The sequence below is a fragment of the Haliotis rubra genome, unplaced genomic scaffold (assembly GCF_003918875.1).
Source record: "Haliotis rubra isolate DU_JTF1 unplaced genomic scaffold, ASM391887v1 Scf572, whole genome shotgun sequence".
NCBI lineage: Eukaryota > Metazoa > Mollusca > Gastropoda > Lepetellida > Haliotidae > Haliotis > Haliotis rubra.
Window position 1 is genome coordinate 498,944 of NW_025767271.1, and position 13,456 is coordinate 512,399.

Consider the following 13,456-nt stretch of genomic DNA (forward strand, 5'->3'; position numbering starts at 1 on the left):
GAATGTTGCAAGATGCAGCATTAAACAACAAACAATATCATTACATGGCTTTGTATTCAAGAATGAATGATTTATTTGACAGTTCAATGTACAAATTGATTTGGATGAGACATAAATCATAAAATTACCAGTCAGTGCCAACAGGTTTTTACATGAGTTAATTAAAGCAACAATAAAGCCTTAGTGTGACCTGAATGTATGTACACAGTATACATCTGATCTGTAAAAATTTAGTTACTGGTATGTAACTTATCACAGTTTGTACCTTGGCTATCTTAATCTTTGGTGAAGAAAATTAAGAAAGGTTTTGAGTTTTTTTTAGCCAATGTCTTTTTTAATTCAGTTTCCTATAGAAAAAGGATTTTCTTAAGTAAGTACATAGCTGATGTGGCTGGGAAAGTTTAAACCAAACCCGTAGCAGTATCTGTAGAACTGTTCATGGTATATCACAGATGTAAATGTCATGTAGATATCACAAAGATATCCCACCAATAATATACCAGCCCCTGTATATATACATGTTAGTATCACATCACTATCATGTCCATTTCTGTCAGTACACGTTGGACTGAAGGACATCCAGGTTGTCCACCTCCTCCCGCATGTTGTCAATCAGGTGGTTGATTTCTGCCACTCGCATACGATTACGTTTAATCTCTTCCTCTTCATGGATAGTTTCGATCATCGCCTTCAGCCATTGGTTGATTCTGGTTACCATGTCATCCTCCTTGTTGTCAATCTTTAGCAGATGGACGTCATGTGAAGAAGTGACAGCATTGTTGATAGTATCCTTGTCCACAAACAGCTGAAAAAGGTGTGAAGTTGTGTAAATAGTCCTGAATTTTTGTTTATGAAAATTATAACAGTAGGCTGACCACTGTCCATGCTACAAAGTGGGTGCTACAAAGCCAATGAGTCTCAACCAGACAATCCACTGATTTATATTTTGACCAATGATCCTCACAGTTGGACTATACCATCACTCGAGTCAAGAAGCCTGACCACCTCATCTGTTTAGTCACCTCTTACAACAAGCATGGTTTGCTCAGGACCAGTTCCAACATGGAATGCATGTGGGTTTCCTATTTAGGTGCCTATGTCTAGCAATGTCTGACTGGGAACACAATATAAGTAAAACTAATTGCTGTTTTCAAATGAAGTTCCATCCATTACTTCATACACATTATTGTTACCAAACTGATCACGAACAATATCTTCAAACAACCCTCTTATTCCTACTGTTTTGTAAATAATCTGACAGGTATGACACTGTATTTTAAACCAACACTTTAATCCCCATGTCAGTGTATCAATGCAGCTTGGTTGTCACACCATATCTGTTCTGTAAAGAACTGAGCAAGTGTCTACCTTTGTCAGGAACATACAAATGCCATTAGTTTGACTAAAATGGTAAACGGCGGAACCACGTCCATGATACAACAAAATGCTGTTCAAGGTGGTGTTAAACCCAACTCACTCACTCGCTGTACATATACTAAGTGGATGCTGGTGATCCTGACATCAGGACATTAACAAAGAGCCTTGTCTGCTCACCATTCTAAGATCCTCTGAGATTTCTTCATCCAGCTCATTCTTGATGACCTTCTCCAAGGTTACTATGGCGATTTCCATCATCCTCTCGTGGTGTTGGTTCTCAAGGTCACGACACTGAGTCAGAAAACCTTGAACTTGCTCCGTGAATGCAGAAACCATATCCTGCATATTGCGTTCAAAGTCCTTAATGACTTCCTGAAATTAAAAGAACATCATTCATTTTTCAATCTAAGCCGTAATGAGGTGAATGTATGTCTATGAATGGAACAAAACCAGATATGATGTGAGAACTATTATTTCTGATGATTGGGAAACTGTCAAAGTATTGTATATAGTAGTATTTTCCGAGGGAAGATGAACCAATGTCATGTACTTAAAAGAAATAGATATAATCTTATAAGATCAGATGGTATCTAAGACTCTTTGTTTGTAGTGAGCACTAAGATCTGACCTTAATGAAATTGGACACAGATTAATATTTGAAGTACATTAGTACAGGTAGAGACATCGGTTTACTTTATGCTCTTTTTCCAGGATTTACTTTATGCTCTTTTTCCAGGACAAACTTGAAAAAGAGTAAAATAACTGAACTGTACAGTTGTGTGTATCTAACGATTTCAGACCCATGAAGGTCAGGGTTAGAATTGATCTTCAGTAACCCATGCTTGCCGTAAGAGGCAACTGATGTGATTGGGTGGTCAGGCTCGCTGACTTGGTTGACGCGTGTCATCATATCCCAATTGCGTAGATCGATGTTCATACTGTTGCTCCCTGGATTGTCTGGTCCAGACTTGATTATTTACAGACAAGCCATATAGCTGGAATATTGCTGAGTGCGGCATCAAACTAAACTCACTCATCTAACGATTTCAACACTTTTCCAGACAGTCTTTCGAAACATTTAAGAACATGCCAACGCTGCAGCTCTTTACGGTTTACAATGACTGTCCATGAAGGGTAACTCACCTCGAGCTGATCCACAAGCTGCAGCTCCAGACCCATGAGCTGATCCCACAGGTCTGATGTCCGGTTCTGGTAGTCGGCCAGCTTAGTGTCCAGGATCTTCGGTCATTGATTTGCCCAATCTCCAGGAACAGCTACAACAAGACGAAGACATCAAGAAACACAGGCAATTAAGACCTTGTATATGATACCAGGGCATAATTATAAGTCATTTCATGTCAATTGTGAATGTTTTATATCTTAATTAATCTAGTTTAACTGACTTGCCACCAAAATTTTCATTGGTTGGTTCATTTTCAACATTCATCCAGAGTGCATTCGAGGAGATATGTTTGAACAGAAATTTCAGTCAAAACAATCCAACAGTGCCCTCAATCCCACACTGACCATTTAATATGATTTAGGTGGTTCACATTCTTAAGCTTAGCTGGGTCAAAGTCCTTACCCTCTTCTTGTCTGCCATGAAGTCTTCAATGGTTTTCATGCCCATGGCTTTGTTCTCAGACTTGGCCTCCTCCACACACTCCCAGAACTGAGTCACCTCATCCTGGCGCTTTGAGTGTTCCTGGAGACCGTAGTCAAATATCTGGTGGCAGATCCTCACAAAGTTCTCTTTGAAAGTAATATGTTAAGGAAAATAATATGTCTTGTGCATCATAAGCTGGACAACCTACTGAGAGAATGGTTGACACCTGTCTCTTCAGTAGAACATATCAATACATGTGTTCTTGTTGCACAAGTAAAACAATGGGTACCAACAACAGGAGAAATTACCTGCAAATGTTTCTAGTCCAAATGGTGATGTTAAGAGTGTATGAAGATTCTACTGGCCATAAGGATATGTTTTTGTACCAAGACTGTTTCCCAATATTTAAAAATAGCTGCCTACAAAAGATTCCTGTTTGTTCAAACCGATGTCCTCTACATCAGGCACATACTTTATGCTTGAATTGATCTGCATGATGGATGTTTTCCGATGCTGTGAATAGTAAAAGGTAAGACTGTCTTCACTGGGCAAAGTAACATGAAATAATTTGTTTCAATGGAAACGCTACATATTGAAGCCTGAAAGGATATACAATGAGCAGTTCATCCACTCCTGGCATCTCATTGAGTTTCTTGCCCTCTGCATCCTCATCGTACATGCTGTCAAACAGACTGGGGCCGTTCATCAACTCCACATAGCCACCCTGCAACAACAGAAACATCATGAACATCAGACAAAGCTAACAACTACAAGTTCAGCTGTGCCATCAAAAATTTGAGAATTCTGATCTGTGGGCAGCACACTATCTCATTGTCTGTCTGTCTCCCACACCCTAAAGAAAAAATGATTCAAATCCAAATTTGCCTCAGAATCTGCTTTGAATCTATATTATTATATTTTGGCTTCAATCTATATTATTTCGTAAATTGAAAAGAATTAAACATGTATTTTCAACATCAACTGGACAAACACACAGGGAAATACCCATGACTGATTGTGAACACTAGTCAATAAGGTTGCATACCATAGGAGGCTTAACCATCTGAGTTAAGGCAGAAATTTCAGCCTCTCAGATTGAAAACCAGCCAAGTACATACACTCTTATCTGCAGCCTGTGGTTGATTGTGACACTATCAGCATGTTAACTATATGTGTGTTCACAATCCATATAATTTCCAATCCATGTTTTCAATATCACAGGAAATGTGATAGTTTGCCTGGAACTAGAAGCCCCAATACTGTGGAGTTGTTTGTGAATAGCATGTGGTGAGCAGTGCAAACTGAGTGAGTGGAATCAAGTTGCTTTGAGAAATATTCTTACCATAATACAACAGGGGAATGAAGAATGTCAAATATAGTACTCATGTGGAGGGAATAAATCTTGATATTTGTCATAAGCTACCACTTCAGCCGCTTAGCTACTCAAACTGACTGTTACACAAAATGATCTTAGTACTATGAATATAGGAATACCCGTGTCTGTGATAAGAATGATTTATGCACATGAATCACAGTACCAACTATCTAATCTGCTGCCACTGTGTCCTGATCATACAGCTGGAATATTGCTGAGTGTGGCTTAAAACTAAACTCACTCACTCCTCCTGATCATCTTTTACATTAAAGGCACAATGTCACGCTTTTTCGACAATAATTTGGTTTATAATATATATATTGGGGCATATGCACTCACTTTAGCTTCCTATTAATACAATAAAAGACTTATTATCCCTTATGACTTGCCTGAAATAGATAATTGAAACTTCAAGGCGAACAGTTTCCAAACAGATAACACTTGCCATATATGGAATGTAAAAGATTGCTTCGTACAGAGAAAACTGTCCCATGTGGTGTTGTCTGGCCTCAATCACAAGTTTCATAATAGGATATTCGTAAAGAGCGTTCCAAGGGACATAACTATAAGGGGTTCGCTTAAAATAAAGTTTGGTCAGTGGAGTGCACGAGAGTTGATTTAAAGCAATGTTGCATTAATTCATTCGAACTTTTTAATTTTTGTAATCTTAATACGTATTTTTTTTCGGAATAAATTAAATGGTAGCTTCGCTGTGGGCTGATAGTTAGTGTTAATGAGGGAAATACAATATTGATTTGAAGAGAAGTGTGGCGTGATAGTGTGCCTTTAATCATACCCTGGACATATTTTCACTTGGAATGCTCACACGAAACGACTGTCACTGTGGCTATGGCAGAAATAGCTAGCATACCTTGTGAAGTTCCAGTTCTTTGGCTCTTCTCTCCTCTTCCTCCTGTTTGGCTTGAGCCTTTCTCTCATTGTCCAGACGCTCTTCAATACCCATCTGGAATCGCTCATATGCAGCATTCCGCTACAAATGACACACAGACACAGTTAGAAGGGTTGTATTTCTGCTGCATTGATTTTTGTGATATCTGCACATCACGAAATGGACATATAACACAGTAAATTACAGTCACAACAAACACAAGAGGACTACTAATTTTAGTTAGTTTGAACCATAGTTCATTACAACCATAGTTCGTTATGACCATAGTTTGTTCTAATAGTTTGTTCTAATTGTAATTTACCCGTGAAGGTCCGGGTTAGAATATTGATCTTCAGTAACACATGCTTGTCGTAAGAGGCGACTAATGGGTGGTCAGGCTCGCTGACTTGGTTGACACATGTCATCGGTTCCCAATTGCGCAGATCGATGCTCAGGCTGTTGATCTCTGGATTGTCTGGTCCAGACTTGATTATTTACAGACCGCCGCCATATAGCTGGAATATTGCTGAGTACGGCATAAAACTAAACTCACTCACTCACTCTAATTGTAATTTGTTATATGCATTTCAACTTATGTATACAAGGGTGCTGGGCTACATATACAGATTGTTATGTCTGTCAGTTGGTAAAAACATTTTTGTTATGTATGTAGTTTTCTTATTTTCCAACAATCTAAATAATAATTACAATTCCTAAACTCTTTTGTGAAAGATGACATTTTCTGATCAGCTAATCAGTATCAACTATAGGCTGAATTTTATAAACATCAACACACACTACTAAATTCTGAAAATGGCAGCATATATGAGTTGGAAAGATCCAGCAAATGATATTTGAAAATAAATAAAGTACAATAGATCGGTTAACAGAGATATGAAAATGAGCTGATAACTTCCCAGGTCTTACCGACTGCTCATCGATGAGTCTGTAGTCGAGGAACTCCAGATGTGGGAGGAAGGCAATGACCTTCATTTTACACAGCTCCTCCTCACAGAAAGGGTTCCCATTCAGATTAAGTGTCTTCAGTTTCTTGAACTTTCTCAGATATGTTAACTGGAAAAAGTTGAAAATTTAACATCAGATAGTTACAACGTTCATCTATTATTATTATTATCATATAGGATATTTATATAGCGCACATATCCAGGCAACTAGTGCATGCTCAAGGCGCTGGTATTTCCCCCCTCGATCAATGGATGTCAATCTCAATGGCACATCGTATTATCAATCTCAACTCCCTGGGGAATATACAACTCCTGCAACCACTAGGCGCACCGAGTTATTGTGGCTTTCTCATCCTAACGAGATACCCATTCACAGCTAAACAAAGAGAGATTGAAATAAGATATCTGGCTGAGAATAACAGAATTTCTGTTCTTTTCAGATATTTACCACAAAGGGAATATTCAAATCCTGCAAATATCATACACCATCCTTTCGAAACTTTGATAACCTTTATAGAGAAAGTTGTTCGCTCATTTGTTCATGAGTGAATTACATGAAAATTAGTATATAAATATTGGTCCAGAAAAGATGCCTGCAGACATAAATGTTTTCGCCTTTCTGAGAACATGTTCAGTTTTTTTCAAAGTCTATGTCCTCAGGGTTGTATATATTCATTAGCAAAGTATGTATATGATATTCATGTAAATATATCTGCATTTATTGTACTACCAGTTTTCTTATTCTACCTAGCTAAGCTTGTCACAGCTCTATAGTAACCCCAAATAGGTTCTATGTGGCTAGCCCTAAAATGCCTGATGGCTACCCCCAAAATGCCATTTAAAAGGTCAAAACAATTTGTTGTTTTTCAGTTACAAACAAAATGGACATAACCATTATCATTAACACATTCCAACATTCTCTGAATGGTAAACATGTCGGTCAACCATTTCTCAACTTCCTAAGGATCCTACTATGGGCAGACTCTTGCCTAACAACTACTCTTACATCAAGTTCCAGCTCGTTGAGGTCATTGTTGCCCACACTGAGCACCTGCAAGTTGACCAGCATGTCCATGTTCTCCAGCCGAGATATTCTGTTGTTGTACAAAGTAAGATCTTCCAACTTAGTGAGCTGGCCCAGGCCTTCTAAAACCTCTATGTTGTTGAAGGACAAATCTGAAAACATCAACACAGCAAATGTAAAACATGTTTTAGAGTCTCTAGATACAATCTGTTTCTTTTAGATTTCAGAACTGAGGACAATATTGTTTACATTCTATTGCAATCATAATATGATATATAAAGATGATAAATATCAATTTGCTGGAAAGTATATAAGAAAATTTACGTTAACTACTTACCAAGCCAGACCAAATTGACGAGCATATCTAATCCTTCGATTTTTTCAATGATGTTATTGTCTAGTTGTAATTTGACAAGGTTGGTGAATTCCCAAAGGTTGTCGATTTTCAAAATATCTGTAAAAAACAATTCATATGAATCAGGCCTAGTCATTTAGCATATGAACTGAAAGTAAGCACAGTATGGAGAAGGCAACATTATCTATATAATCTGTAGGGTAAGCACATACATGTTAATATATGCATCAAACAAGAATATGGAATATCACTTATACAATGCACGCATACCATCACAGGTGCTCTGTAATGATATGATTAGTAGATTCATGGTACATCATTTTAGATTCAAACTCACAATTTGTATATTATGACATTAGCTTAGTACATATGGAAAACAATCAGAAACATCCTCTTCTGAGGATTTACCATTGACAGAACATCTGCCACTGATCTGAGAATCTGCCAGGATTCCTAACAGATCTCGGTCCAACATATCTAAAGAACTGAGATCAATTGTAGCTCTCTAACGTGTGGTGGATTCTCAGTCATGGCAGGCTAAGGCACTCCACTATTAAATGAAAATATTTAGATATCTGACGTTGTGGCAGCATAAGGAAGAGTGACAATCTGGTGTCGGATCACAAAGTAGACATGGTAGACTCACAGCTTTGTTTATAATGTGACTGAAGTTGAAATCCACATTAATTGTTTGTCTTTTAGAACTATCAACTTGTAAATTTCCATCAAGAACTCGGGCCAGGTTCCACAAAGTGATCTTAGAGCTACAGCTATCTTAACTACAATACACAATCATAGACTAATGGAAGTGTTATGCATTCACAAGTTCTTCTATTCTGAAATCAGTGAAAATTAGATGAAGTTGTCAAGATAGTTACTTTATCTATTTACCAATATTTATCAATTTGGTACAGGACATATATTTAGTACACTGAAATAAATTGAAAAGACTTTGAAAGTAATGCTGTAATGAAATACATTTTGGTCACAGATTTTAAATAATATCAGATGGAACACAAAAACAGATTCATTGTAAAGAGGGTCTATCACAATAACTAAAGCAAGTCTAGTAATTCCAAAGTGTACTTTTAAAATCCAGTCGTAGTGATGTTACATCTGCAAAGTCTATCCCCTCAGCTTTTGCAAGTTTTCCTGCTTCTTCTTTTGGCCCCTGTTCCTCCACAGATCTCTGGAGCATTTCCTCATCAATAACTGAGGGCTCCACCGTGTCATATAGGCGACTCATCTTTGGTTCTATCTCTGTAAAAATAAATTCATTTACAGACAAGTAAAACAAATATAACATGGCAAGATACATGAGCATGTGACAATATCACTATCACAAATGCAATAACTGCACTGTTTGTATCTAATCTTAGGAGATATACTTATGATGGTATAGTAGAAAAATACATGAAATTTTTTTGTATATATAATTTCCTCATTTCTTGGTGATACATCTTTTATATGTTTTACAAGGATTGCATATATTGCCTGCCATAATCATTTATAATCAGCTGTGGAAAATGTAAACAATCACTGTTTCACATCGGATCACTTACTAAGACTGGCTGGCTGTCATAAAACTCTTAACGTGTTTTCTTTCAAATATGAAAACGATTTAAAGTATGAATGCCACATATCAGAAATACTGGTAACATCATCGAAATGCTCTAATGCCATTTGTCCCAAGCAAAATCAATGAACAGTGATGACGAATTTCATTCCTTTTAACATTTGAAGTTGTATAAGTCCAGTATGTAAAACATATGCTTCACTCACATTTATCAGATTACATGAACTTGTGTCAATTCCGAAGGAACATTTTCTATGCTTCAAATTTAGAGCCCTAATGGCGTCCCGTTGGCATAACAACGGTCACTTCCGTGTTTATATTAGACATGCACAAAAGCTACTATTAATTGCCACATGCTATAATAAAGAGATTAATTTGCCATTCAAGATATGAAGCAGCTGCAGAATTATGATAATTTTCCCGAATGAAAATTAATGATAATATTTTTGGAAAGAGAAGTCCGTTTCTATTTATAGAATCGGAAGTGACGTTCGAGCACTTTGTCAAAATGGCGGCTCTCTTTGGTCACGGAAATCCACTTACAACTCAAGTTGGACAGTTAATAGGTCTGTATATCAACAATATTTCACTGAGATAACAAGTTACTATAACACTAGTTTGAGTGTTCTTTCAGTTATTTTCTTTCAACTAGACTTCGTACATGACGTTGCATTTTGCGATGCAGTAGCAAGGTAACCTGGCTGGCAAGTTGTTTATCTTCTGGTATATCGACAATCTCGTTTGTTTACTTGTTCTAAAATTGTCTGGTGACACAACGCCATGACTTCTCGTAATTTGAGTGCCTATTGATCTGTTGAATAAACGTCTTTGCGAGCACAGCTCTTGTTGTCATAGTAGATGTCACTCGTGTAAGGTGTATAACCTTTAATGAAAAACAGAAATTATCACCACAGGTACAACCTTTTCGTCAGTGTTGCATTTCCGGATTGTAACGGACACGATAGAAAGTCATGTCAGTTTATGGAAATATTTGCGTTGTGTTGGTAACATATAATTGTTGATAACAGTTTATTATATCATGATATGATATGTGACCACAAACGTGTTGACACTTTGTGGAACATTTCAGCCATGCTATGTTAAATATGAACAGCTTGGCCATTTTACAATCTGCACGTAATTATGATCAAGATGATGAATAGTTTCACTGTACCTGAACAGTAATGTGAATATCCACATGACAGTAATGTGAAGATCATATAACAGATCTGATCCCTGTGTGAAGAGTTGTTATTGCAGACATTGTTGGCATTTTGTTCATAATATTTTGCTCATAAGGCTAAATTACATATGTAGAAAACTGGTCATGGCATGACAAATTACAGTGGTCACTTTTGAGTTGCTGAAAGTAGAGAAGTGATTCTGTTTGCTATGCGTTGATGTCTCTGTAAAAGAACCACTAAAGAAACATACGCAGCATGCAAGGTATTATTTCTGAAAGCAAATAATGTTTTACTGAATCATTTAACAATATCTAGTATTACACTTTTGTTTCTTCATATATATTATATAATATATAGATAATAACATCCCATATGTGTACTACATGTGACATATATATATGAACTTTACCACTGGAAAATATTTTCAAAAGTCAGCTGAAATTAGTTCAGTCAGAATCACATCATTGTATATGAGGGATAAGTCTATATGCCATATTTACATAATCATGATTGTTGTAATGACATATGCGTGGTATTAAACATATTTTATAGGTTTTACATGTTCTTGAAGTAAGTCTTAAGCCATAACATCTTGACTGCCCTAGGTTTCAAAATGGTTTCAGAATAATGATAAGCAATGTCTGAATGTATTCCAAGTGTATAATAATCATTGTGATGTCTGCATGAACATGATGATGATGCTACAGGGAGACACATCAATTCACCGTAATTAGATGGATGTAAAGTGTTGCTCTGGGATGACTAGAATGCATTAATTTTGTGATGTAATTCAGTATACAGTGGGTGTATGTACCAAGACTAATTTTTAAAGGGTGCACTTTATAGCACATCTGAAGGTTTATGTTTGATTGTTTTGTGATAGAACTAGACATTTCCAGGATGATTACACAGTTACTATTACTTATATAACATAACCATATTATATGCTCTGCATGGTTAAATTACATCTTAACATGTACATTTAAATTATATGATACTTGCTTACATAAACACACCCAAGATTCTGAAAGATCATATTATTAATTATCATATAACTGGACATTGTTGATGACTGTTACCATGGTTACTGTGCTGTTGCACCACCAGCAGACTGGGTGAGGTCATCCTGTCAGAACAGGTCAGCTTGATGAATGTCATATTGACTTATTTTTCCAATTTGCTGTGCTTATTTTGCTGAGGTCAGTTTACTGTCAGATGGAGGCAGTGTGGACACCAGGGCTTTGTCCACAGGTTGTATTGACCATTTCTCCTCATGAGTCACTTTATGGGCCATCCTTTCTTACGGGTTTGTCTGTTCAGAATGTCTCACTATACTGCAGATGTAGTTGGAAACTGCTGACTGTTGTGCATCAAATTGTTTTGTTTTGTTTTAGAAAGTAGAGTTCAAACTGCATTTGTGTTATAAAAATTGGTAAAGTTGGAGTTCATGACTTAATTTTATTCAGACAATGTGTTGATTTTAAAATATGATTGGTGTCCAGTAACCAACTGTAACCAATGCTAGTAATGAAAAGTGACTTAGATGAACTATCCTGCCATTTGATGACAAATGTATTTTCTTCTTTGTAATGTTCAATTGTGCTTGAAATACACACTCTCTCCTCTGCCCCCCAAGCTCCCCCCCAATTTTTTCTTTCATATAGGATTGGTGATAAATTGCTACATCAATGACTTCATGTATGAAATGCTCATACAAACATTATATGGTGGTGGTGGGGTAGGTAAGTGGTTAGAGTGTTTGCTCAATCATGCCCTTAACCCAGGTTCGATTCTCCACACAGGGGTACAATGTGTGAAGCCATTTATTGAATATTGCTGTGGGGGGCGTTCATTATATCAACCACTAGTTTGTATGGTTCCGACTTCACATGAAATACTCCTTGTGCAGGAATAATCATACTTGATTGTAAACAGGATTCACACGATACACTCACTCACCCTGATCACTTATACAATGTATTATAATTAGAGTCATAACAGACATAAAATAATTTGAACTGAAAGAATTTATTTTTTTTACATTTGTCTGATATAGTGATAGAGGATAGTGAAATGTAGAAGTTTTATATGAATACAAACAAACCCCACGACAAGATTTAGTGCTGGGATATATTCAAACATGTTTAAACTTTTAGTTTTAGGGCAGTCATTTTCTTGCTAGAGATGTAACAGGACTCAACTGACATTGCAAACAAAACAGCTTCAGGTTTAAGTGGCTCAGACCGACCAGAGTTGACTTATAGATTGTCGGTTGTTCACCCTTGTATTAAACTGTTTGATGAGCGATGTGATGTTTCGGTACAGAAGCAAGCATCTTCGTCTATCACTTGGCTGATAAACATGATAAAGGTACCTACATTTTACTGAAAATTCACATTAAAAAAAATAAAGAAGGTGAAATCTGTCAGCCTGTGACTTTAGTCTGATGCAAGAACATCCATTTATTCCCCGACCCTACTGAAACTGCGTTACCTGGAGCAATTTCCACAGTCCACTTATTGTATGTACTATAAAGCGTGTGTAGTCCCTATAGGGAAACCTTTTCACCCCAGTCTCTGTAAACTCAATATCAGTTAACCATGTTATGTCTGAAGAACTGTTCTGTCCAGGCAGAATGCTTTATAGCTTAGTGTTGCTTCTGGTCTTTGTGCAATCCTCCCTGCAATGACTAGTAGGTGGTCAAGAGGGCATGGCAGTATTTTCTGTGATAGAAATTATGTATGGTATTGAACTAGTTTGAAGGTTCAAAGTGTATCACAGTATATTTTGAATTCAGAAGTACAGTGGAAGCTCTCAAAACCGGCAGCCCTCCAATCCGGCATGCTCTCAATATCGGCACTAGAATTTGGTCCCGGCAGAAGCTAGTTAAATTGTGATCATTTACATGCCCTCTAATCCGGCGTCAGTCTATTCCGTATTTCGGCCCAACAAAGACCGCCTGATTGCCTGTTTGTACAGTAATTAACGCTCTCTAAACCAGCATCCAGTATCCAGTATGGATAAGGATTAGGCCCAAGTAGGTGAGGTAAATTGTTGAGTGACATGTGTCACTTGTATACTTGCTTGATATGCTGAAAGACATCA

At 37.0% G+C, this 13,456-nt stretch overlaps 2 protein-coding genes across 6 annotated transcripts in view; one reads left to right on the forward strand and one right to left on the reverse strand.

Annotated features, from left to right (window-relative positions):
* Positions 1–40: 40 nt before the first annotated feature.
* On the reverse strand, positions 41–9,471 carry LOC124254489 (dynein regulatory complex subunit 3-like). Its single transcript, XM_046688298.1, is given in 12 exon segments — positions 41–805; positions 1,555–1,749; positions 2,521–2,621; positions 2,624–2,651; positions 2,963–3,137; positions 3,595–3,707; positions 5,230–5,349; positions 6,175–6,321; positions 7,219–7,388; positions 7,574–7,690; positions 8,678–8,851; positions 9,374–9,471. Coding segments are annotated over 11 exon segments (1,578 nt in total). The 5' UTR covers positions 8,838–8,851; positions 9,374–9,471; the 3' UTR covers positions 41–553.
* Positions 9,472–9,657: 186 nt separating this feature from the next.
* LOC124254486 (target of Myb protein 1-like) overlaps positions 9,658–13,456 on the forward strand; it is a 55,155-nt gene continuing 51,356 nt past the window's right edge. For all 5 annotated transcript variants that reach the window (XM_046688293.1, XM_046688295.1, XM_046688294.1 and 2 more), the window contains exon 1: positions 9,658–9,733. In XM_046688293.1, the coding sequence (XP_046544249.1) occupies positions 9,676–9,733 (58 nt within the window). In that variant the 5' untranslated portion in view covers positions 9,658–9,675. The remainder of the gene's footprint in view (positions 9,734–13,456) is intronic.